This window comes from Panthera onca, chromosome B2 (genome assembly GCF_046562875.1).
Source record: "Panthera onca isolate mPanOnc1 chromosome B2, mPanOnc1 haplotype 2, whole genome shotgun sequence".
Classification (NCBI taxonomy): domain Eukaryota; kingdom Metazoa; phylum Chordata; class Mammalia; order Carnivora; family Felidae; genus Panthera; species Panthera onca.
The window spans coordinates 97804098-97829875 of NC_138343.1; the positions used below are offsets into that span (position 1 = coordinate 97804098).

General features: G+C 37.0%; 2 protein-coding genes across 5 annotated transcripts in view; one reads left to right on the plus strand and one right to left on the minus strand.

Moving 5' to 3' along the window:
* ARMC2 (armadillo repeat containing 2) overlaps nt 1-10353 on the plus strand; it is a 131954-nt gene extending 121601 nt beyond the window's left edge. The window contains exons 18-19 of one of the 2 annotated variants that reach the window (XM_078447193.2): nt 1588-1659; nt 10252-10353. In XM_078447193.2, the coding sequence (XP_078303319.2) occupies nt 1588-1659; nt 10252-10271 (92 nt within the window). In that variant the 3' untranslated portion in view covers nt 10272-10353. Of the gene's footprint in view, nt 1-1587; nt 1662-10251 lie in introns of those variants that run through there. The other variant, XR_013555705.2, reaches the window with a different exon arrangement.
* Nucleotides 2500-25778, minus strand: part of SESN1 (sestrin 1) — a 115331-nt gene continuing 92052 nt past the window's right edge. The window contains exons 1-10 of one of the 3 annotated variants that reach the window (XM_060616343.2): nt 24545-24756; nt 17619-17684; nt 16639-16839; nt 15833-16015; nt 13397-13639; nt 9661-9808; nt 7849-7961; nt 5617-5807; nt 4230-4374; nt 2500-3674 (exon numbers count right to left, since the gene is read on the minus strand). In XM_060616343.2, the coding sequence (XP_060472326.1) occupies nt 3588-3674; nt 4230-4374; nt 5617-5807; nt 7849-7961; nt 9661-9808; nt 13397-13639; nt 15833-16015; nt 16639-16839; nt 17619-17684; nt 24545-24646 (1479 nt within the window). In that variant the 5' untranslated portion in view covers nt 24647-24756 and the 3' untranslated portion in view covers nt 2500-3587. Of the gene's footprint in view, nt 3675-4229; nt 4375-5616; nt 5808-7848; nt 7962-9660; nt 9809-13396; nt 13640-15832; nt 16016-16638; nt 16840-17618; nt 17685-23258; nt 23538-24544; nt 24757-25778 lie in introns of those variants that run through there. The other 2 variants (XM_060616344.2, XM_060616342.3) reach the window with 2 other exon arrangements.

Here is a 25778-nt window from a genome sequence, read left to right on the forward strand (position 1 = left end):
AGTTAATGATTTCTTTTGTTACTTTATAATTTTCTTTCTTTATTGGGGTGTCTGGGTGGCTCAGTCGGTTAAGCAGCTGACTTCAGCTCAGGTCATGATCTCACGGTCCATGAGTTTGAGCCCCACATTGGGCTCTGCTGATGGCTCAGAGCCTGGAGCCTGCTTCAGATTCTGTCTCTCCCTCTTTCTCTCCTCCTCCCCTGTTCGCACTCTGTCCCTCTTTCTCCCTCTCAAAAGTAAGTACTAAATTAAAAAATGTTTTCTTTAAATGCTGTATTTTGCAAATTTAATTATAGTATGTCTTGGTGGGTCTGCTTTTGTCGATTTGTTGTGGGTACTGTATGCTTTCTGGGTTTGGATATCTGTTTCCTTACTTAGTTTAGGGAAAATTTCAGCTATTATTTCTTCAAATAAATTTTCTGTCCCCTTTTCTCTCTCTTCTTCTGGGACTTCTATAATATGAATGTTGCTATATTTTGTGCAATCACTGAGTTCCCTGTCTGTTCTTGTTTTGCATAATTCTTTTATCTCTCTTTTGTTTAGCTTCCCATTACTCTGTCTTCTATGTCATTAACTCATTTCTCTGCTTCTTCCATCCTGCTGTTCATTACCTCAAGTGTGTTTCTTATGCCCTTTATCTTTGCTATGTTTTTCCTTATCTCTGTGTTAAGGGTTTCATTCATGTCTTCTACTCTTTTCTCAAGTCCAGTGAGTATACTTATATCTGTTTTGCTTAGATCTCTGACTGTGGTCCTGGCTTGTTCTTTCATTTGGGATAAATTTCTCTGTCTCCTCATTTTGTCTTGCCTCTCTGTGTCTATGTGTCAAGAAAGTCAGCTGTGTCTTCTGCCCTTGAAAGTTGTGACTTTATGAGGAAGTTGTAGAGCTTAACATAACCACAATATCATGACCTGAGCTGAAATCAAGAGTCAGATGCTTAACCAACTGAGCCACCCAGGTGCCCTGATCTTCTATTTTTAAGAAGTACAAAGAACTAAGCAAAATGAATAAAATTTTAACTATGTACAGTGTATGTAAACTTGTTGGGTTCACCTGTATTGCTATAACTCTACAGTAGACAGAAAAGGGCAAAGGCATGATGTAAATTCAATGTGTAGGACCATGTATATATTATTGTAAGCTAATTAGAAATGGACTTATGTGGGGTGCCTGGGTGGCTCAATCAGTTGGGTGGCCAACTTTGGTTCAGGTCATGATCTTGTGGTTCATGAGTTTGAGATCCACATCAGGCCCTTTGCTGACAGAGCCTGGAGCCTGCTTAGGATTCTGTGTCTCCCTCTCTCTGCCCTCTCAAAAATATTTAAAAAAGAAATGGACTTATTATCAATATATTTTATATTTAAAGAAACTTAATAGTCTTGTCTTCTCACCAGGATATAGAACTTTGAAGGTAGGAACCATTTTGCCTCCCTACTCTCACCCACACATTATAAATTACTAGGTAGTAGATTGAGCTAAAATGTTTTGATGAGTAACAGTTATTATAACAGATTTGATTAAATCTAGATTTTTCCCTTTCTGGACATGAATATTTTTATTACCTGCTACATTTTTTTTTTTTTTTAGTGTCCTCTGAAGTAAAAGCATATCAACACTATTCACCTGAAGAAGTTAAATATGCATTCCTAACCAGTAACGGTAAATTAAGCTTATAAGTCTACTAAATGTAATGATATATAGATTAAAACACTATAAAATTATTTATAAATATGTTAAAATTAAAACATACTACAAATTAATAAAGTTCCAGGATTTAAACTGTAGCTATGTATATGTACTATAAAATATTTGGTGGCAAATCTTTATTGTAAAGACAAAGTCACAATTTGCTAAATCCACCTATGCTACTTGCAGGGCCTTTCAAGCAATAACGTGTGTTTATTACCATCAAACAAGATGTTAGCACCTCCCCCCCTTTTTTTAATTTCAGTAATAGAATTTAATGATTCATCACTTACATATAATATCCAGTGTTCAACAAGTGTCCTCCTTTATGTCCCTTGTCCATTTAGCCTGTCCCTCCACCCAACAACCCTCAGTTTGTTCTAAAACTAGAGCTATTTCTACTTGACAGTGCCATTTTCTGTCCTGTTGTCACTCTAGTCCTTGTTTATAATTTTTTTAAAAAGGATTTTAAGTAATCTGTACACCCAATGTGGGGCCTGGACCTGAGATCAAGAGCTGCATGTTACATACACCAACTGAGCCAGGTGCCCCTGTTTCTAATGATTATTTGAACTCTAAAACATCTCCATTCAAAAGGGACAAGGCATGGGGTCATAAAAGTCTTACAGGAGATCATGAAAGTCCACTCTTTGTAACCTTTAAAATGGCATTGAGAGTTTGCCATTTAATAGTCTCTCATCTGATTACAGCATTATTTGTGAATCTGCTTGGCTATTAAAAGTAAACGGAACTTCAGAATGGTAATTGATTGTGAAGTCATAATTTTACATGAGATTGAGACAGCACATAAAATTGGAGAAAAAATGATTTATTGAAAAATACCAATAATACTGACAGACTTCAAAAGCAATTCACACTTCCAGAATACAAAGTACTTAATACATTTTTTCCCAAAGTTAGCATTTTTGTAAATCAAATTTGATAACCTGACTAAAAATATTTTCCAGCTTTATTTTTAAAGAGCTGCACAATCTTTAAAGTGGGGACCACGAGGTGGGCAGGAGCAGAGGGGCAGAATGCACCTGGGACTGCGCAGCAGTCTACAGCAACATTTCCCACAACTTCAGTGCTGGAAACAAAATACTGCACAAGACAGCTGCCCTCCAGTGTCCGAGAATCTTGGGAAACAGCATATCAAAAGATAGCTAGCTTTTCTTATAATTATTCACTTTCATTTAAGATTGCTTTTTGAAGAAAATCTTTAAGAATGCCACTGTAATTTAATGTCATCCAATAGCTGAATTAAAAAAAAAACTATAATGAAAGAAATGAACTGTTACCATCGAAATGGTCTTTGCCGAGCTGTAATAATTCTAGGCTTTTTTAGATGCAAAAAAACACATATGCAAGTTTAATTTGAAACCACGCAAATTATGTATGTAGGCTCAGATAGTAGCAGTGTTCACTTTTATTACTAATAGCTTAACTGGAACAGCCACTCTATTCATTCCACCAGCAGAAATAGCAGCACCAGGATCTAAATAAAATTCTTTATGTATAAAAAGCTTATGTCATTATCCAACTCCCATTCTTTGCATGCTCCAATTCTTGTTATCTTATTTAACATAAAAGCAACAGGATTTGGAGAGTTACTATTTGCTGTATTAAAACAGTTATACAGCATCTTGTACTGTCAAAAAGCAAAATACTGTGAATACTGTGAATGGCAGCCCTTCTTCACAGCTCTACACTTGAAGCTGCCAAGCATTCACTGCTCGTGCCAGCAGTGGTATTTCCACAGTAACATAGCAGAAACTAAAGGAATCATGGCACAATGGATTTCTGAATTCTTTTATCTACCATTGGTCCTGGGGCTTAGTACCTTCCCCTTGTAGACTATATCTGCTGATCATTCCATTATCTTTAATGGAGGAAAGGCATCAGGTCATATAGCGGGTAATGGCTCTCAGAGCGTAGAGGAGTTCTGCTTGCATCCTAGCTTCTATAAGAAGCAGATTAACATGAACCTGAATATAAAACACATTATTTAAGGTACAGTTGTAAGCATTCCCAGTTTTTCAGTGCTAGTATCCCCCCAAAATAAGTACATTTTCTGTGTGCCACTGAATAACTTAGAAGTCTTGAATTTGTCTCAAAATGAAAGCCATCTGATGCTCTTTTTGGATAGATACGGAGCTTATATTTGATTACATCTCTTCTTAGAGGTTTGTTATATTTCAGAAAATCTAGACATTGCTTTATTAGAATACCAACCTCCCCTGCCAAATCATCACTTAATAGTTTAATAACCAAGATGGTTCAACGACCAGACCATTTATATCTATAAACAATTCTCCCAAGCAGTGACAGCCACGCCAGCACTTCTGAAGTGGGGCCCTGGATGCCCTGTCTTTTATTCTTTTACTCTAGCACTATAATGAGATTCCCTTCCAAGGGACACCAGAGACAGCTGTGCTGGAATGTTCTTCTCTGGGTTGGAAAAGATTTGAGAGCCATTAGATTAGATGAAGGAGAGTAAGAATCACTGCTAAGTTACAGGGCAAACCACAATAGGTACATACCTTCTCAGAGTGCTTAAACTGCCTCCAGAAGCTATCATACATTCTTTTGGTAACCTTTTCGGGAGTGCAAACAACAGTCTTGATATAAACTTTAAAGCTACGATCCAATAACTGGTTAATTTCACCATAGTCATAGTCGTCATATCTGTTAAAAGATAAAGTGAGAATTATATATTTTCAATTTATAGTTTGATTTCTTTTGAAAGTATGGACATTAATAAATGCTGTATTCTTCTTCCCTCCCTGTGTAGGCAGCTATCTCTCAAAAACAACTGCTTTATAATGTTTAATTGGAGGTGAATGAGTGAATATAAAGAGGATAAGAAACAGAGAAGTTAGGGAAATGAATAGAAAATTTGCCAGTACCCAAGCAACAGTATATATTTATAATCAAAGAAGCAATCACACTGAGGAAATTGTGGAAACAATTTGAGTATTGTTAAAATTAAGAAGTCCACAAATTAATATTTCTGGTTACTACTGCATGATATATAGATCATAATCCACTTGTGTAAATGAAAATAATTAATAATTATTTTTCCCCATGTTTCCAGGAGTTTCTGGTATCAGATGAGGAAAAAAATGGTGGGGGATTGGCAGATGATTATTCCAGAGGGAAGGATGATTTATAGTCAGCCTCACAGTGTCTACACTTAGGATAAGCTGTTCTGCTTTAAGCCAAGATGGTTACAGTCACAAGTGTCTGCTCTGCTCCACTGAGTTATAGTTTCTAGAACATCCAGGGACTGAAGTCTCTTGTGTTTCAGCTCTTGCAAAGCTGGTTCTACTACTATTCTGGAAGCTAATAGTCCAGTCACTGATAAAATGAATAGCAAGAGAAAACCTGATTTTACAGCTGAAATAATCAGAAAACCCTATAGCATAGTGTTTATGTACATCTGTTAGAAGGTGGTATATAATGGCTGCATTTCCTGCATAACATAATATGGCTGAATACCTAACAGGATATGAAAGTTTTGCATTTTGATGAAGTATCATGGGAGCAGGTACTCTTCAGAAGGAGCTTGAGAATAGCCAGGAGGGCACTATAAGGGTACTTAGTTCCAAGACGATGATACAAAGAGAAAAGATATCAAAGATGTCTGGTGACAAACTTTTCCTCTATGGGCCAGAGGCCATGTCCCTAACTTTCCCTTCTGCCTAGCTAGGAGAGAGGAAATAAACCAAGCTGCATTAAATTGGTTCTTTGACTCATAAGTGGCATAAAAATAAGCTATTGGGGAAGGAATGGTTTATGACTATTATATTATACATATATGTAATATATATATACATATATATAGTGCATCTCTGTGTATATATGTTCCAAGCACTTGAATAATTTAGCTCAAAGGAAAATATTTCTTTGTAAACATAACAAACTAACCTTATTCCAAACATGCAGTGAATATAGTTCCAAATAGCCCGTCTAAGCATTGAGGTATCAACATCTTTGTGCATTGCCATTGTATTATAAGTAAGATTGTAAGCAATGTGAAATTTTTCATCAATCAACTGTCCCACATCTGGATAAAGGCGATTTACCAAAGAATAACCATGGTCTTCCCAGCAATAGTCCTAAATACAGAGAACAGAACAAATGTGAATAATTAAAATGTGGCCAAGTATAGTTCATATGGCAAAGCAGTAGACCTAGGTGAGATTACTGGCAGTTGGAATCCACTGCCTTTCTAGTATGTTCTCTGCAGCATGCAAACCTTTTGTAATTCAGTGAGCTTAAAAACCAGTGGAATTCTTCTCTCCTAAACACAGGCTACCCATTTTCAGCTCGCGCGCTCTCTCTCTCTCCCCGTCTCCTCACTCAGCATCCAGAGATGACCCATCTTGGAAGTCCTCTCTCCTTTTCCATTGCTGCAGCTATTTAAATGGTCCTCAAAGTTTGTAAATTTTTAATTTAATACAACCATCACTCATTCCTTTTCCTCCTACCTCCTAATTCTTAGCATAATTAACTGAATCTCCTAATTAGTTTTCTTACACTAAATCTCCCTGCTTCCTTTCTTTCTACCTCAAGCAAAATAAGCCCCTATGCTACTTCTACGTTGCTCTCATGTTTATTTTCCTGAAACACCTCTTTGACATGTTATTACTCTGGTTAAAACCTACAAACCTGACCGATTTTGAACTAGCTTCACAGTAATCAGAAGTAGGAATCCTTTGCTTGAAGCACTCAGCAGCCCAGCCAATTTCTTTATGATCGCTTCCCTCAATCTAAGCTCAATTATTGCTTATAGTCTCCTCTGCTTTACAATGCCCATGCTTTTGGACCATGCAAATCTCTCAAATCCTAACTCACGCCATAACATTTCCAACCCACATGATCTCTTCAATTCTAATTATTGTATTTCATGACACAATTATACTATCAAGTAGAAATATTCTGTAACTCTTCCTTGTGCCTAATTTTTGTCCCTTTAAACATCTTCATCCCTTGAGCGAAGAAACACAATTTTCTAGTTCCCAAATTTTCATAATTTTGATAAAATAGTTATTAACACTGGACCCTCACAATAACTGTGGAAGTTGGGAATAACAACTCATCTGAATTAAATATTTACCTAAATTTTTATACAATAGGCTATTTAAGAAATAGTTATGCTGATGTTTCTATTAATGGACTGGATTGAGAGCAGTCTTACAAAGCTTAAAGAACAGAATTGATGAATTAATCAATCAATAATTGATTAACTGATGATTCTTAACTTTTACTGTGGAAACAGAGAATACAGCTACTGTTGCTCCCGAGATATATTTGCAACGCACTTTTAGCATCGTGCCTTCTACCAAGCAAGAACAAAGGAGCCTAGTAGTATCCTAGACGACCACTAGGTCCCTAAGTTTCCATAGACTCAATAGATACAGAATTATACAGAGGAAGTTTTAATGTATATTTCAGAGTTCATGATTTTGGAGCTAAAGAAACTGGGTCTACCAAAAATAATTCTACTCCCCACATCACTATTTATGTGAATCCTCTCAAAGTTTAATTTAAAGCCCTCAAAAATGTTCATTGCTCCAAATAACATTCAGTACATATTTCACAGGGAATTAGGATACTGTAATTGTCATGGTTTACTGTCTGTGCTATCTGTAAGAACTCATCCAAGTTATAAAGAAAACAAACCAAGCAAAAGCTTACTCTCCCTAAAAAAGTAAATAAAGCACATCTTTTACTTTTGAATTTTTCATCCTCTTTCCCTCTACTCACTTTTACATAATGCTTGGGATGCTGGGGACATTTCTCTTGTTACTCAGGCCTGGTGCATATCAGGGCCTCACTTTAATGCTGGGGCTCAATAGGAGAGGAGGAGAAAAACCAATGCTATAAATGCTAGTATTATTCATTGTTTAGATATATTATGAACTTGAGTTTTGGCACACCATCTGGGAACCTAACCCATTACTGTCATTTAGTTTTATGGGTGAACGTGTTTTGATATCTGATTTATGAACTTCAACAATAAAATAAATATATTTAAAGGAATTGCCTGATAAAGAAAAGTTACTTCTTCAACATTCTAGAATTCTCAAATCCAGGGGGCTTTTTCTTATTTTAAGTCAGACTGAACTATTTCTAACTAGTCATGTGCAATTTTACCTGTACTCGAAATGTTGGAACATGCATCCCGTGTCTAGAGAAATCCTTATAGCCGTAACTAGTATCCTCAAAGTGACGAGATACATCTCTTGCTGGTGTAACTTCTTCATCATCTGAAATAATTAAAAAAAAAAAAAAAGCCACTTAAAGCTTTTCAAAAACAGAATGCTAGTTAAAATTCATTTTACCTATAATAAGTAAAAACAGGATAGCCCTCTGACAGTGAGTAACCAACTTAAGTCTTAAAACCATAAAGAGAAGTAGCTTACTTACCAATAAATGCAATGTATCTATTATAAAAATATTCATGGTTGAATTTTTTATGCTTTGCATTTTTCTCTTTCCTATATACCCTCTGTGTTCCCAGTTCTACTTAAAAGCATGTACTTAAAGTCTGAACACCCTTTTGGATAATCTTTATGGTGATAAATCATCTATGCTCTATACTTTAGCACTTGAATGATTTCTGGTTAAATATTAATGTCCTACAATATATAATATGATCTAACACCTCAAAGGGTTCTAGAAACAATACTGCAATGGTGAATCATTTTTACAGTGTTTCCTGAAATGCTCTAAAGCCTTTCTGGATTGCTTTCATGTTCGTTTGAAGTAAATAGAAACAAAAACTTTTCCTCAAGGAGAAACAAGATAACATCCAACCTTCATTTATACAAATTTGATTTTTTCTGGGGCGCCTCAGTGGCTCAGTCAGTTAAGCATCTGACTCCTGATTTTGGCTCAGGTCATGATCTCACGTTTGTGAAACTAGGCTCTGTGCTGACAGCAAGGAGCCTGCTTGGGATCTCTCTCCTGCTTTATCAAAATAAACTTTAAGAAAAAATGTGATTTTTTGTTTGCTATTAGGAAACTTGGTATTTAACACATACACTCTTTCGCTGTTATCAAAATACATTTCCTGTAAATTACCTGATTTATATATTAAATTGTATAGCCTGTATATAAAGGCCAAACATAAAGAATTTACATTTGTCATCAGTTGTCTAACAACTGACAAATCATTTCACAAATCATTTTATTTTAAAGCTAAAAAGTAATCTCAGGGCTTATAAAATTTCCTAATTTTATTTAATTTCTTTAATGTTTATTTATTTATAGAGAGTATGTGAATGGGAGAGGGGCAGAGAGAAAGGGAGAGAGAGAATCCTCAGCAGGCTGTGCAGAGCCTGACTCGGGGCTTGATCTCACAAATTGTGAGATCATGACTTGAGCCAAACTCAAGAGTCAAACGCTTAACCAACTGAGCCACCCAGGCACCCCCAATATCCTAATTTTAAAGAAGAGAAAAAAGAGAGCATTCATATGTTAAGTGCCTTACATTCACAAAGTTTATTAGCAGTGATTTTAGTATAAAAACCCAAATCAAATGTCCTCTTTTAGTCTAGTGCTATTTATACTATAACTTCTTTTTCTAGGTTGCCTGCTTTATTTATAGGTAGGAACACCTATGCAATAATAGCTTATCTAAAAGGAAAACATATTTGGATTTATGTTTTAAAACTATTATTTAAATTCTCTAATACAATTAAAAGATAAAAGTTAAAAAAAAGATAAAAATTTATCTAAATTCTCACCCCCACCTGGGTGGCTCACTCTGTTAAGCATCTGACTCAAGTTTGGCTCAGTCATGATCCCATGGTTCCTGAGATCAAGCACCAAGTTGGGCTTTGTGCTGATAGCGTGAAGCCTGCTTGGGATTCTCTTTCTCAAAAGTAAACAAACATTAAAAAAAGTGGGGATCTTTTTTGTAAGCAATAGAAATTTTGTTGCCTATGTAATGATTGCTTTTACCTGAAGAGAAGACAAACATGCTCTCTCTTTTTTCTATTTCAAAACGTGAAGCCATCTCTTCCTGACTTGCCTCTTCTTCATCTCGACATTCCTGTAACTGCCTCATCTTTTCCATGAGGGCTTCGACCTCAAAGAAGGAATCACTTACCTGAAGAGAAAATATAATTAATGTTGTATATTTCAGACAAAGGATGAAATTTAAAAATTTTCTTTTATTAAGACACAAATTCTTATGAGACAACAGAATATAGGAAAAATAGATCTTATAATTTTAATGTACGTGAATGAATAAAAAAATGAAAATATTTTGGTGTACATATACAGGTCTACAGATTTTAAAATAAGTTTTTTAAGAACACAATATTTTTACCTTAAAAAATTAGTAATAATGTCATTACTGTTAATGCTAAGTTTTAAGAATTAAAATTTAACACTAATCATCAACTTACAACAGCTTAAATAAGATACAAAGTTTAAGTGGTTTTGCTTCAACTATGCACATTTGGGCACACTGTCAACACGTGTCTATCATCTTCAAATTATAGTAATCAGCTCAAATTTACCAATTAAGAATGAAATGTGTCCTTACAGGGCTGGAATTCTCCACATGACCTCTGCAAATGGGGTTGGCAACTGTCACTTGCTGGGATGACTAGAGCAGTGACATCTGTATTAATAGGTCTGACAGACACAGGAGGACTGGCCAGTGGACTTGAACTAGCCAAACAATACCCTGCTGCATCCTTACTATGGAACTGGGATCAAATCTGTGGAATTTATCTTATAAAACAGTAAGAAATCTTCCAATTTCAAATCTCAGTGTTCAAACACAAAACTAATGTTTTCCTCATTATACATATCTTTTGCTAGGAATGTTCTTCCCCTACTCTTATACTCTTTTCCTGGTTTACACCCATTGGTCCTACTCATGTCAGCTTACTTGCTTTTCCTGTCCTGTCCCCCCATCCCAAACCTTGCCACCCTAATTATTCTCACACAGCATTCTGCTCATTCCTTCAGAGCACCAGATACAATTTGTAATTGTTACTGCATGATACTGGTTTAATGCCTGCCTCCCTCAAACCAAACCTTCATAAAGACAGGGGACCTGTCTAATTTACGAGTATATATTCAGAGCCCAGCATAGTACCTGGCACATAGTAGATATTTGCAAAATATTTGTTGCAGAAAGCTTGTAAGGATAATTCTACATTAAGAGACAAAAAATCTATACTACTGGTGCTTTATATTTTCGTATGATCCTAACAGTTATACTGAAGCACCCTATAGTGAGTACTTCCTCTCACAATTTCATGATAGAAAGTGTTTCTATGATGTATTAAAGGTTCTTCTGGTACATAGTTCTCCTTAATTACTCCTCAGAGAGAGTCAGTGGCCAAATAAAGGGCTGAAAAGAATGACCCAAGGTTTACAAAAAAAAAAAAAAATATATATATATATATATATATTTATATATATATATATAAATATATATATATATAAAAAAATATTAAGGTTTTTGTCAACTCACATTATCCTTCATTATACTACCTGTTTTGTGTAGCTACCTTCTCCTAAAACAGCCCAAATTTTAAGTATTCTTATGAAAGACAATTCTTGATTGATTTAAAGTGAAGAAGTAAAGGAAATAAAGTACATTTCTTTTGCTCCTTAAAAAATCTATTAAAGTTGTTAGTGTTAAAAAAAAAAAAAAGGCATTTAATTTTGATATTAAAATGTTAATATCGTATGAGGAAATTCTTTTGGTTTTTTAACCACTTGTATCTGAATTGAACTGAGTCAGACATCTGATACATACCTGAAGAATAAACTATATTAGCTCACTGACAAATGCCCTCAGTGTGGGCCATAAACCTTTTAAATAGCAAACTCAGGGACGAGTAGAGAAATTTAAAATTTCTATTATTTTACTACTAACCTCATGTAACAGAGGAATAACTAGAAACAAGCAAGTACTTTTTTAGCCTTGTGCTATTTTTTTTTTTACCCTTTACCCCAAAAATTTTATTAGGGAAAAACTACAGAACATTTACAGTACAATGTTTACAGTCACAATGTATACTGAACTGATTTCCCAAAATATATTACAACTCAAGTTGACTTGTTACATTCAAAAACCTACTTCTAAGTAGTCCAGAGTACATACATACCTAGTGCTCCAACTGTACCTATGTACAAACAAACTAAAGCTACTGCTAATTCATCCGTTGTTCAGGAAAGCATTCTTGCCTTTCTACACTCCCACACAAAAAGTACAAATTTTGGAATTTTTTGTAATGAAAGAAGGCGTGTTCATGTACTACATACCATTTTAGCACTAAGAGGTGGCCTCTTCACTTCATATTAAAAAGAAGTGGTAGATATCTTTTCCTTTTGTGTAGTTGAACCCATCCTACATTCCAATTCTCTCAAGCACTAATACATGAAATACTTATGTGGTTGAGGAAGATTTAAGGCAAGTTCTGGCCCTTCCAAAGGCACTGTAAGACTACCCCCAACCCCATTATTTTCTTCAGCCTTGTCCTAAATCAAAGGTGGGGAAGGACCACAATCCAACTCCAAGCATCCTAACAACTGATATATATATATTTTTCCTTAGACCATCTCATATAAGTTTTAATAAATGATCAGTGGCCAATATTACGGCCTATAACATTAATCCAGGTGGCTCAACAGGGTGAAACTGATGGTCTTGGGCCTTGTGATCAGCTCACAAGTGATCAATCCTGGGAAAATTATTTTCCTTCATGTGCTAATCTCACCATATGTAAATGCTACTTTTTATTTAGCACCTGATAAATAATACCAGCTGTACTAGGCCTTTTATTTCTTTAGAGACATTTCATTTACACCTCAAATAACCTTATGTCTGACCTCTATTTAGACATGAAAGAACAGAGGCTCAGGGAGGCAACCTGCCCACAGTCAAATATATACATTAAAGGTAATTCGACCTGTTCAAATCTGTTTCAAAGGAATAATATAACCGAAAAATGTATGCATGCAAAGTATTCAGAAGACTGTGATGTTGTTTCTGTGATTTCTCTTTGGAAATCTTTTCACTATAGCAAAAGAATGCAAAGGGGATTTTGACTCATTGTATTCAGGAATTAAAATCTGCTTATAGAACATTCAACTTGTTCTAATCTGTTTCAAGGGAATAACAAAATTGAGAAAATATAAAACCCAGAGAAGGAATAGAAAACATTTTAATAAATTTACTTTCACTTACATATATATTTGTGCCAAGTTAAACATGAAAAAGAATTTTAAAAGGAGAAATTTCTAGATAAAGGCTGATTAACTCTTCTAAAATATAATTAAGAAACCAGCCTGTTTCTTTTATGCAAAAGAGAGGAAAAGAATGTGATCAGCATCAGGGAGTCTCCACCACTAACTTGCAGGGTCTCAGCCTCCCCTCATCTCACTGCAGCACACATTCAACACTAGCTGGCTCTCATGGGGCATATGCTGGTGGCTCTTGATCCTAAAATTACACTTGAGTGTAACCTCCTAAAGGGTCTTATAATTTTATATGTCCCTTAGCACTAAACTACTGCTGAGCATTTATAGGCAGTCAGTAAATACTTGCTGAATGAACAGGTAGAGGGGCTTAACAGGGTAGGTTTTCTAAGAAGTCACATGAAAAAATAATATAGCAGCAATCATTATGATTAGTCTTAAGACAATCCTGTAACAAATAATAGATACTTACTGAAACATTTCCTGCTGAGTTGACCTGCATCTCATCCACACTGTGATTGCCATTTGTAATGTCACAGATGCAGTAGTTACTAACAGAAGGAGGTCTGAATGTGTGGCCACCATCACAATGAATTTCTGGACTGATTCCACAGCCAAATGTGAATGAGGCAAGAGAATGATAGTGTGTGAGGAGAACCACTGCATGTACCAGTTCTGCAAGGGACCAGCTGTGCTCTTCAGCTTTTAAAAGTCCCTTAAGAAAAAAAAAGAACATACTTTTATACTGGTTATGGTGTTGGTAAAAGTAAATAGTTCATCTTGGTATTTAATCTATTTAAAACAGGGGCGCCTGGGTGGCTCAGTCGGTTAAGCGTCCGACTTCAGCTCAGGTCACGATCTCGCGGTCCGTGAGTTCGAGCCCCGCGTCGGGCTCTGGGTTGATGGCTCAGAGCCTGGAGCCTGCTTCTGATTCTGTGTCTCCCTCTCTTTCTGCCCCTCCCCCGTTCATGTTCTGTCTCTCTCTGTCTCAAAAATAAATAAACGTTAAAAAAATTAAAAAATTTAGGATTAGGAGGCACCTGGGTAGCTCAGTCGGTTAGGCATCCATCTGATTTGATTTCAGCTTAAGTCATGATCTCATGGTTCATGGGTTTGAGCCCCACATCAGGCTCTGAGCTGACAGTGTTGAGCCTGCAGCATTGAGCCTGCTTGAGGTTCTCTCCCTGCCCCTCCCCTGCTCATGTGTGCAGGTGCACGCATGTGCTCTCTCTCAAAATAAATAAATAAACTTAAAAACAGGAGTAGTCACTGTATAAAACCTAGGATACAATTATAATTTGAGACACATAGAACCCAGAGTTTGCTAATATAATTTTTTATGAATTATGTATTTACAAACAGAGCTTAACATAACCTGATAATGACATACTCATTATTATTTTGATTCTCTGAAATCCTGATTTTAAAATGTAATAGAATGTTTTTTGTTTAAAAGCAGTTGCCATATTTCAGATGCCGGATTCTGAATGCTTTCACTGTTAGTTCAAAGTCTCAATCTAAATGTAATAAATCTGTATTTAAAGTGGAAGCTACTGTATAAAATATGCCTGTGTTTTTCTTTATTATCAAACTGTCTCAAGGAATTTTAAAGTTAGTAGTTTGAACTTGACTCTGCATATTCCTAAATCATCAAATTATAATTATTTAAAAAATTATGTTCAAGGTAAAGTCTACGATTCTTCAAAGTCTTGCATATCATATCCCTTCTGCTTCATTATTTGTTTTATAATCCTGTGTAATTTTGCATTACCAGACAATATAATAGATACTACATTAATCAATTTCAGATCTTATATCTTAATAAGATGCTTCAATTATATAATCGTATTGAAAATGTTTTATGAAATAGAAAGATAAGCCCAAAAATATGTTGTATTTTTAAGAATTTCTACTGCATGGTAGATACTTTTAGGGAATGTCAATCTACTTAGAACCAGAAGGCACTGATTTAAATGGCATTTTAAAAAGATACACAAGATGCCACTTTACACCTATCAGAATGGCTAAAATCCAAAACACTGATACACCAAGTGCTGGTGAGGATATGGAGAAATAGGAATGCTCATCCACTGTTTCTGGGAATGCAAACTGGTACAGTCACTTTGAAAGACCTTTTCCCAGTTTCTTACAAAGCTAAACACAGGCTTACCATGCAATCCAACAATCACATTCCTAATTATTTACCTGTTTTGAAAACTTATGTTCACCAAAAAACCCCTGCATGTGAATGTTTACAGCAGCTATATTGTAACTGCTCAAAACCAGAAGTAACCCAAGATGGCTTTCAAACAAACTATGGTAACTCCATACACTGGTGTATTATTATTCAGTAATAAATAAAATAAATTTTCCATGGGAAATGCATGGAGGAACTGTAAATGCAAACTGATAAGTAAAAGAAGCTCATCTGAAAAGATGACATACTGTATGATTCCAACTATGTAACATTCTGGAAAAGGCAAAACTATAGACAGTAAAAACATCAGTAGTTACAGGGTTTCAGGGAAAAGGGGAGGGAGATGAATAGGTGGAGCCCACAGGATTTTTAGAGTAGTGAAACGACTTTGTATGATGGTGTAATGGTGGATAGATGACATTAGCATTTGTCAAAACCCATAGAACTATACAACACAAAGAGTGAACCATAAGGTAAGCCCCAGATTTTAGTTAATAGTTAATTGATCAATATTGATTCTTTAATTATAGCAAATGTTATACTAATGCTAGATGTTAGTAAAAGAGACTTGGGGGGAGTCTCAGGAGGGCAGAATATGAGAATATTCTGTGCCATTTTTCTGTAAACCTAAAATTGCTCTAAAGATTAAAGTCTATTTAAAAAAAAATCTTTTTTTAAGTGACACCTTAGATACATTACACTTCTACTTACCTCAATATGTTCTTTGGTAATAAGCCAAGGTCTATGGGCTAACACTTTATTAAGTTCTCCTAAATTTTGTAGTTTTTGAGGAGCATTCTCTAAACCATTAAGCCATTTGGGGTCTCCACCAACATGAAGGAAATCATTTACATGGAGGTTCACTAAGTAGGAACACTGATGTCTTGCTGCAGCCTTAAGAGAAAACAAAAAGATCAATCTAACTATAAATATTAAAATTTTAAACTATGAATATTTTTCCTTTATAATGGGTAAAACAGCAAGTGTTTGATTAGTCTGTTTGCAAATTTTTCATAAACCACAGAAATGCAGTTTCATATAAACATTAAAAAAAATCACACACACCATAGAAAGACCTCAGAAATATCCCAAAAACAAACTGAATAGCTGATAAAAGTATTTGAGCCTTAGGAATTGTATTTATATAACTTTCAGATCCTCAGATTAACTTCAATTAAGGTGCCAACCATAAAATAATGGAGTATAATTTACAAATCGAACAGGAGTAGTGCCACTTATGTCAATGTGAACTATTTGTAACAGTGGAATAGATCCTGTGTTCTTCTTTATTCTCATTTAATGGAAAATGGTTCTTAATAATGTATAAACACTTGTTTCTTTTTACAGATACATCTGAGAGTATACTTATTTAGTAAGAGGAAAACCACATACTACCTAACAGGAATCCAATTAGAAGTCAGAATATAAGTATTCATCCCTTTGTTTAAAGCATTAACCATCTCTTAAAACGATTAATAAAGGAGGCAGAAGGAATTTTTCATTTAATGTTTACAAACCATTATTCCAATGTAGTGCCGATAATGTAGGGGCAATGGCCCATCCATTTGCAGTAGATAGTGTTGAGTCTTTAGGAAACTTTCTAGATACTGTGGGTGAAAAACCATCACTAATGTAATGTTATCCAAACGACCCAAAGCAGCAAAAGAATCTGCAAATAAAGCATGCATCTGTGCGTCTTCACTTCCCACTTGGAGAATCTGTATGAAAGAGAGGAAAACCATGGTTACATAAATTGTAAATTGGTGTTAGAATGCAGTGCATACGTATTTTTTTTAAGTGTCATCTACAAGCAGGTTAAATTTGGCTTGAGAGAAAGGTTATAATTCTGAAACTTTAACTCAACTAGCAGCAAGACAGAAGAATAAACAGTTGAATATTATGTAGTAGGTAGTAGATAAAAAACAAAGGCCGAACATTAAAGGCCACCTAGATAGGCTGCTTGCAGACTTGGCCAGAATCCAGATAAAGAAGCAGATTTAGATTATCAAATTTGCAGAGCTTGCAAACGGACTCTAAAGACTTTACCCTTTCCTTATAACGCCTAGTCTCAATTTAAGGAGAACCAAAATTTAAGGAGATCTAAAGCATAGGAGTTTTACATATTTAGAATTAAACATCCAATCTAGCACTGACACCAGCCTGTGGAGATGGTCAAGACCAAGTAACTCAGCTTATGAGCATGCACCTAACTAAACATCTAAATATAAAGAGATGGAGTATTACTGGTCAAAAACAAGTCTTGCCTTTCCTAGATTAAATATGGGTGTTAGAAAAGCGTCATGAAATACTAGAAATCAACATGACTATAACAGCTTTCTAATCCCACAGATTCACTGCCAAAGCATGATGATTAACTGCGATCAACTCTGCGTAAAACATGTTGTTGTCCAACAGTTGTTCAGATGCCAAGATGTGGGTCATGAAAGCTTTTCCTTAAAAGCATACAGTTCACTATGTACTTTCACAAACAACATACCTCCTTTTCTGGGATGAATCTGCTTGGTCCGTGTCCTAGTGGTCGAGGAATTCTAATTCCAAGTTCCTAGAAAAGAAAATTACACCATCTCAGGCCTCTCAGCAGTAAACAACATGAACTGAGGCTACAGGAATGGGAGGAAAAACAACCAGTTGAACAGAGACAGGCTTGTTTTAGTGGTTTGTTTTCATGGCCATATATACATACCAACTCCTCTGTTTGCATCATATGGCTGACAAGAGCTTATAATACGACACAGACTAAAAACAATAAAACCTGTTTCACTAAAACCAGAGTTTTGCATAAAGTACTTGGCAGAAAGTCTAGAACAGAAAGTTCAGCACATAGCAACCAACCCTGTGGACTGTCACTGATACAAAATAAGACCAATGTGTTTGTACATCCAAAACTCAACCAACCAAAACATCAACCCCTGTGTATCTTGTCAGGAAATGAAAACTCACTAACCTCTGCCTAGATGTCTTAAGTTGAAAGGAGTGTTAATTATTATTACATCTACAATAACACTTCACAATAGGAGAAGAAATACTATGAAAAATAAAAAGTAGTTACTTAAACCCATAAAAGTAAGTACTGCAGGGCATGTTTTCTCTGTGGCTGAGTAAAACAATCTTCGAGAAACTAACTTTGCGAGTTTGCTTTAAATCTTTTATTTATAGTATGTTATCAATTTTGCTTATATTTTAGAGAAGCTCAACTGATTAACAAATAAAGGTTTTCTGCCCTTTGACATAGTGAATCTAGAACCCTGTACTTGAGAGTCTACTATATTTGATGTGACAGGGTAGTGTGGTTAACAAAAAGTGACAAGTATGTATTAAAGGTCCATCTTTTCCCCAATACTGTGTGATTAGAGAAACAAAACTAAAATAATAACTTTTTTTTTTTTAAGGCTCATGTCCTATCAATCTGGTTTCTAAAAAAAACAACAAAAAAAATCCCCCCCAAATTCCTGAAGTTTACACATCTAAATATTAAACCCTTGCTTATATAACTACATACAAATATTATTTGTACCCTCTACTGCTTCCAAAAGTCCTTCAGGATGTTCCTTTTAAAGAAAAAAAAAGCGGGGGGGGGGGGGGGGGGGTGGTTTGCAGACAGAGAAGGATATGTGGCAGCAATTCAAAAAATCTGGTCCAAGTGAATGAAAACCTTTTGAGCAGAGTGGATTTTTAAAAATTAAGCAGGCAGGACAAAACTGAAGAAAATCTTTATTGGGATAACTTAAGATGTCGATTCAAATACACTTGCCAATACACTTACACTGAACATAGCAATGCTCTAACTATACCCTTCACTAGAAGAGGCACTCAATTCACTGGTCTGGCCACAGGCATGTCTTAATTTTATTAGCCTGTAATAAATGCAAGAAAAAAACCTCCACATTCCTTCTATTCAATACATCATCTTAACACAAATGCAGCCATTTATATAAAACAATGACTCTATTAGCCTTTCTAACTGCTGAATTTCTGATCCAATTACATAGATATCAAGATATATTGGGCAAAATGTTAAGGTTACATTCAATATTTACCCCTCTTCATTTCTTCACTATATTATTTAAATAAAATGCATTTTAGGAAAATGCCCATTTCAAGAGTTTATCACTCTTTTTATACCTGAGAGACACTACTATTCTTGAGACTGTACTGTGTTAAAATGTAGTATTTCAAATGGAGGAGAAATGGATTATTCAACAAATGATCTTGATACAACTAGATAGCCGCTCAGAAAAAAGTAAAGTTAGAACCATAAATCATACTTAAATTAGAGGTAAGTTTTAAAAAAAACAAACAAACACCCCAAGCGAAAAAACATAAGTGCTGGAAGAAAACACTCATGGAATGAAGTTAGGCCTAAGAATGTCATAAAAACCCAGAAGTCGTAAAATAGAAAACTAGTAAATCTGATGACATAAAAATAAAGACTTTCACATGGGAAAAATAAACATATAAAAAAGTCAAAAGCAAACAGAAAATCGGGAAATATATTTGCAGTTTCTAAATCAAAGGGGCTAAATTTCTTGAGTACATGAAAACTCCTACAAATCAGTAAGAAAACCTACAACAACCTGATAGAAAAATGTACAAAGGACACGGACAGTTCAAAGAAAAGGAAATACAAATGGCTGAAAAATGGTCAACCTCACAATAAAACTTTAAGTTAGCTACACTGAGATACTATTTTTCACCTAAAAGATTGCTGAAGATCAAAAGTTTAATAGTAGGCTGTGCTGAAGAGGAGGTGGATAAATATTTGTTACTTACACATTTCTCATGGGAGTGTTGTGAAGTGTGAGGAAGTAAGATCAAGGAATACATAAGTGTAAATCACTACAACTTATAGAGAGGGTAGTTTGTAATAATGATTGAAATTAAAAAGTCACAAATCCTTTGAGTCAACAATTTCATTTTAAATGCTGACCTGTACTCATAGACATGCCATAGGTAAAAGGATAATCTCTGCAACATTGTTTGTAATAGTACAAAATATAAAACAACCTGAGCTCTCATTAACAGGACTGTTTTAATGTAGTATGACCACAGACTAGAATTACATGCAGTCCTTACAAGGAGAATGAAGCAATTCTGTATGAGTTGGCTTTAAAAGACCTCCAAGATATATATTGAGTGTGCATCAGGGGGGTGAGGTAGGGGAGGGCAAAGTGCGTAAGATGCATATGTTTTGTTACTATCTATAAGGAGAGAAAAAAACATTAGCAATTCCATTTATAGGACTTTATTTTAACTAACTTAGCAACATGTGGGTGGCATATACATATTTTTAATAACAAGACGGACAGCACATGGACCTCAAAACAAAGAGGTTGAATTATATTATTTTGGTTTTGTTTCTATACCAAATATATACTTTACATATTGAACTATCATAAAACAATAGCTTTAGAATTCAAAGAAAGTGGCTATCAGTGTTTCAGAATGGAGTATTTTCCTATAAGTATAGCAAAGACCTTTCCCAATGGTCCTATATACTTTTCAAGTCTTTGAAAGTCTACCCCTACAGTCAAATTTAATGGTCATACTTGTATCACTGTCTCCCCTATTCCTTCCCTTCAGTGGGCAAAACCTTCCTTCACAGTTCCTTTAGACAAACATTCTTTCAGAGTGAAAAACTATGTGTTTTAAAGCAGGATGTTAACTAAAAGTAAACATTCTTGGGAATGGATTATAGACCAATTATGCTAATAATCTCTTATTGTTGAGGTTACATTAATTCCTTGATGAGGTACCAGTCTGGCAAGAAAACTGGAGATGGAAGAGAAGATAAACTGAAGAAAGGAAAGGAGTGGAAAGAAGTCTCTGACATTCAAGATTCCAATTTCATTATTTTACCTAAGTCTAGTTCCGGATAAAATAGAATTGTACCCAGCTCACATCCAGACTACCAGGGTCAATTTCCTATTAAGATGAAGAAGTTGTGAGAGGTCTGTGCCATTCCTTAAGGGCAGAAAGGGAAATGGTAGGAAGGAAAACGAGAGGAAGTGAAAGAAAAGACTGGGGGAAGGGAGACACTGATATACTTAAAAAAAATCAAGTCTTTCCCAAAAAGGACTGATCGACTAATTTAATGGGAAATATAGTGAGTGCTATTCTAGACTCACATCAACTTATTCTCCATATTTGAAGGCTTACTCAATGTCCTTTGTTCTGTTTCTTAATAGATGAGGTACAGGAGAGAGATACAAGAATATCAACTGATGAGCTCTAAGACTCCATTCCACCATATCCTAGTCCAGATCCAGGCAGGAAGGAGATGATTTTATAAATTATACATATTTCTATATATATCAAATTCTATGTAATGTTTATGTAACATACAATAATTATAAACATGAAATAATCACATATAATAATTTATAAATTATACGTATGTATGTAATTTGAAATCAAGTACCTAGCTCAGTTAGTATTAGCGAGTGGTGCAGACAGGGGTTGAATCTAGGAAATCTGGTTCTAGAGTTGTCATTATTACTCTTTTGAGCCTCTGTAAGAGTTTTTGACACCTTAAAGGTCCTTTTGGATATCACTGTTGCTATGCAATAGTATTCTTGGTTTCTAAAAGGCTAATTTTCTGGAAAACTCATTTTCTGAATACTTTTCCTAGTCAACATGACAAATTAGCTACTACCCTATCTTCTAGCAGGTATTGATTTTAAAAAGCTACTACAGGTCTTCAATAGGGTGATCATAAGCCAAACTAACTGCATTTCATAATTTCCTAAACGTTATTTCAATTATGCCTTATCTGTTGCTGTTGAAGAAAATTAATTACAGACTTTGAATACGTTTTGGCCAATCCAGATTCTAAGACACAGAACTGCCGATAGCAAATGGCCTTGTTTAAAAAGCAGATGTAGATGCTAATCACAGCACAAACCTCACAGGCCTTTGGTGAAGGTGTGGCTGGTAAAACTAACATGGGAACTAACAGTTCTTTCCTCTCAACAATTCTCCTAATCAGCATTTTGAAAAAGACAGCAACAGCCTCTGCCATGACAACACTGCTGCAAATCTCTGACATAACATCTATTTCTTCAGTAGCATGTAATACTAAGACACTCATTTTCACAATATGAAAATTCTTAGCAAATGTCGACAGTACCACAGAAACACTGTATCTGTATTGTATCACCTTACGAATCAGTGTTGGCATGCTAAAAGTACTGCTCTGATCATTTCCAAATTGGTCAGAGATACATTTAGGAATCTACAGCAATATCCTCCTTTAAGTGAGACAGTGATGTGCCACAAATGCAAAATAAAAGCATTCCTTGGCTTCTAGTGTCTACCCACTTGCAAAACAAGTGGAAAAGTAAATATGATTAAGTCATTTGAATCATTTTTCTCACTGGGCTTGGGGCACTTTTAAAAAAATGTCCAGACATCTTATACCAATAACCACAACGCTCATATTAATTTTGATTGAAAAAAAAATTACAAAAGCAGTATGTGTTTCAACTAGGCAACGATAAATTGTGTAAAAAGTGAAAGCTCCTGCCCCACTCTCCCTTCTTTAGGAGAATCATTTCCTAGAGCTGGTGCTAGGCTTCTGACATTCAAAAATTTTGAACAGAAATGAAAAGATGTAGAAGGAACAAAAATATATTCCTGCTATAACAAATGTACTGGTGCTTCTTTTAACATTGTCATTACCTCTACTTGGGAACTTAGAAATACTGAAAGTTCAGGTACCTCTTTTTCCAGTCTCTGGTCTTCTATAAAACATATTAAAAAAAAAAAAAAAAAAAAAAAAAAACTCAAAAAAACTATAAAACAAAAAACCAAAACAAAACAAAAACCTCTCTGACTTCAAAGTACTGGATTTGTAAGGCTGACTTAGGCCATGTGTGTGCCCTGTATTTTAGTCAGGAGTCCCATCCCTGAAAAGTGTTTCATTTTAAAGCATTTTATTTGGAGGCATGCTAGTTGAAAGAGCCATGTTATTAATTCTTTTGTAAAATGAATAGTTTTCCTATAAAGCACTACTTCCTGACTTATTTTCCCACATGTCGGATGTGTTAAAAGTGATAAAATACAACGCCGCAAGGCTTCCTAGTTTCCTAAACACAATCCCACGGGCACGGTAACCAACCAGCAAGCTACAATGTATCCCTTCATCTTCCAGTTTTCGTGGCTATATTTAGAGACTCTAGATCTGGGCGAGAACCGGGATTCTGCACCCAAACACCATCAGAAATAACAGCTATTCAAGCTCCGCGACTGGGGATCGCCTCTAGTCAAAATGAGAAAAGATCTTTTATGGCCTGCAAACGGAAACCAGAAATGGGATGTCAACACTTCCACACGGTTTTGTTTCTTTGATAGAGTTTCCAAAGCAACAGGCAGGGCAAGTTTTGTTGGTGTTTAGGTTGCTGCATGATCTGTACACAATGAGGAGCGTATCATGTACCCACTAACGTTAAAATCCAGGAAAGTGTGTTCTACAGCCCCCACGAGGTCTTCTCTTCAAGTTGCGTGAATCCATGCAGTCCACTCGCGACGCAGTCTCCACTTACGAAACAACAGAAACATTAAACGGAGTCCCCTAAGTGGGCAACGCTGCGGAGAAATTCCTAGATTTCGTGACCGATGGCAACCCAGCGTTGTGAGTTCAATTCAAATTTTAATGACTTTCTCCTTTGTCACCTTTTGAATGAAAGCCTTTTAAAGGCTAAAATTTCGGTTAGCTGTACTAGCAACTTTCAAATGGGGCCGTTATTTACAACCCCTTGGGAAAAAGACAAAATGTCACAACTGAACCGCTTTCTCCTGAAGGCCGTCTCGGGCGCAACAGGGATGGTTAACAACCAGGGGTAAGCGCGGTGCATAACGTCATAGAGCCGGCAGAACATACGTGTTCCAGGCGGCAGCATCTTTTAACCGACTCAAAGGTTATTGCCCCCTTTTTTTGAGTAGGAGGCCAAGGGGGGGGGGGGGGGAGGGTCACCGATAATGTTCTGACAAGACGCCGAGGGGAGAAAAATCCACAGGCTGTTCTACCCTAAGACTGCAGCTTTGTTCGGTTCTGACTTGTGGAGACTTGCACACAAGACGACGTTATTTACGTTTTGGAGACTTCCATTTAAATGACCGAGGCAGCTGTGTCTGCCAGCCTCAGCATTTTCTCCCCGGGCCGGCTCGCGGTGGAAACCGTCTCCCCTCCCACCACAGGCCGCCCCTTCAACCTGAGGGGCGCGGGCCGGCCCGAGACGCCCCCCGCCGGGCAGGGCGGCCGGCCGGGCGGTTGCTCCCGGGGCACTCTCCAATGCGGAGCGTTCTCCGCAGCTGTTAGGTACGAAGGCGGGGAGGCATCGCGACCTCCGTGCAGCCCGGGCAGCTGTGCCGGGTACCCGCCCGCCCGGCCCCTCGCCCGGATACCTCGTCCTGGCCGCGGCCCCCGCCGCACTGCTTGCAGCCCAGCAGCTCCGAGACGGCCAGCGAGGCCGTGTACGCCTGGTTCGCGGTGGTGGCCAGGCGCATGTCGGCGCGGGGACCGGCTGCGGACGCGCAGGAGAAGCCCGGCGGCGCGGAAAAGGCGAGCGCTGACCGGACGGCCGGGCTCCGGGCTGCAGCGCCTCAGGCAGCGCGGACCTCGGCGGCAGCGCGGCGCGAACAAACAAGCCGCGCGGCCCCGCCCCCGCCGTCACTCCGCCGGCCCAGCGGCCCCCCGCGCCAATGCCGGCCCGCGGCGCCGCGGAGCCCCGCCCCCTTGACGCGGAGGGGCGGGCGTTGGGGGGCGGTCAGACGCGGCCGGGGGAAAAACAACCTCGAGCGGCGGAGCTCTCCGCCAGGAGCTGATTCTCGCGTCCAGAACTGGCTCGGTGGGCTTGCTTTAAGGCTGGGGTGGGGCGCGAGCACTCAGGCGTCAGGGAAAGGCGAACGCGCCCCTGCCCCCAGCTTCAGCAGCGGAGAGACTGCCCTCCTTCCCACCCACTCGGATTCATTTACCTTGATCCGAAGAGCAGCCCACCTCTAAGCGGACCCTGCACCACGAGGAATAACCAAGTTCGCTTTACATTTTATAAACTGTTGAAATCCCCTTCAGCCTTTCCACTAATGCGCAAACAACGCTGAATGCGCCCGGAATGCTGCAACAAGTATGGGACCATGGCCTATATTCAATGTAAAATTATTTTTGGTAAGCTATGTAGAAACTATAAATATCACTCTCCTACACAGATAATAAGGCTTGGTAGCCAATCTCTGCATTTCCCTTTTCCTCGCAAGTATATTCCAAGGCTTTAACATTTCTAATATTCTCCCATAAGTGCCCTGGGTTCTAAAGAAAGAATTTCTCTGAAATCCGATGAGGAACTTGAGACAATATAGGTTAAAAAGGAGCATAAATAACTGACACTGTTGGACCTGGGTCGCAAATCTCTCAAATCCTGTGTGAACACTATTTCCTTAAATGGATTCATTAACTTCTTTTAAAAAATCACCTCCTAAACTAGATCTCTTTTTGCACGTTTGCTCTTGTGTTTTCAAAAGCTTACATGTCCAGGTTTAAAAAAAAAAGTTGGAACATCATGACAAAAGGAAAAAAGCGGAGTTTAAATCAATAAATACTGACAGACACAGAACCAGGACTCCTAAATGCAAATAAGTTTCA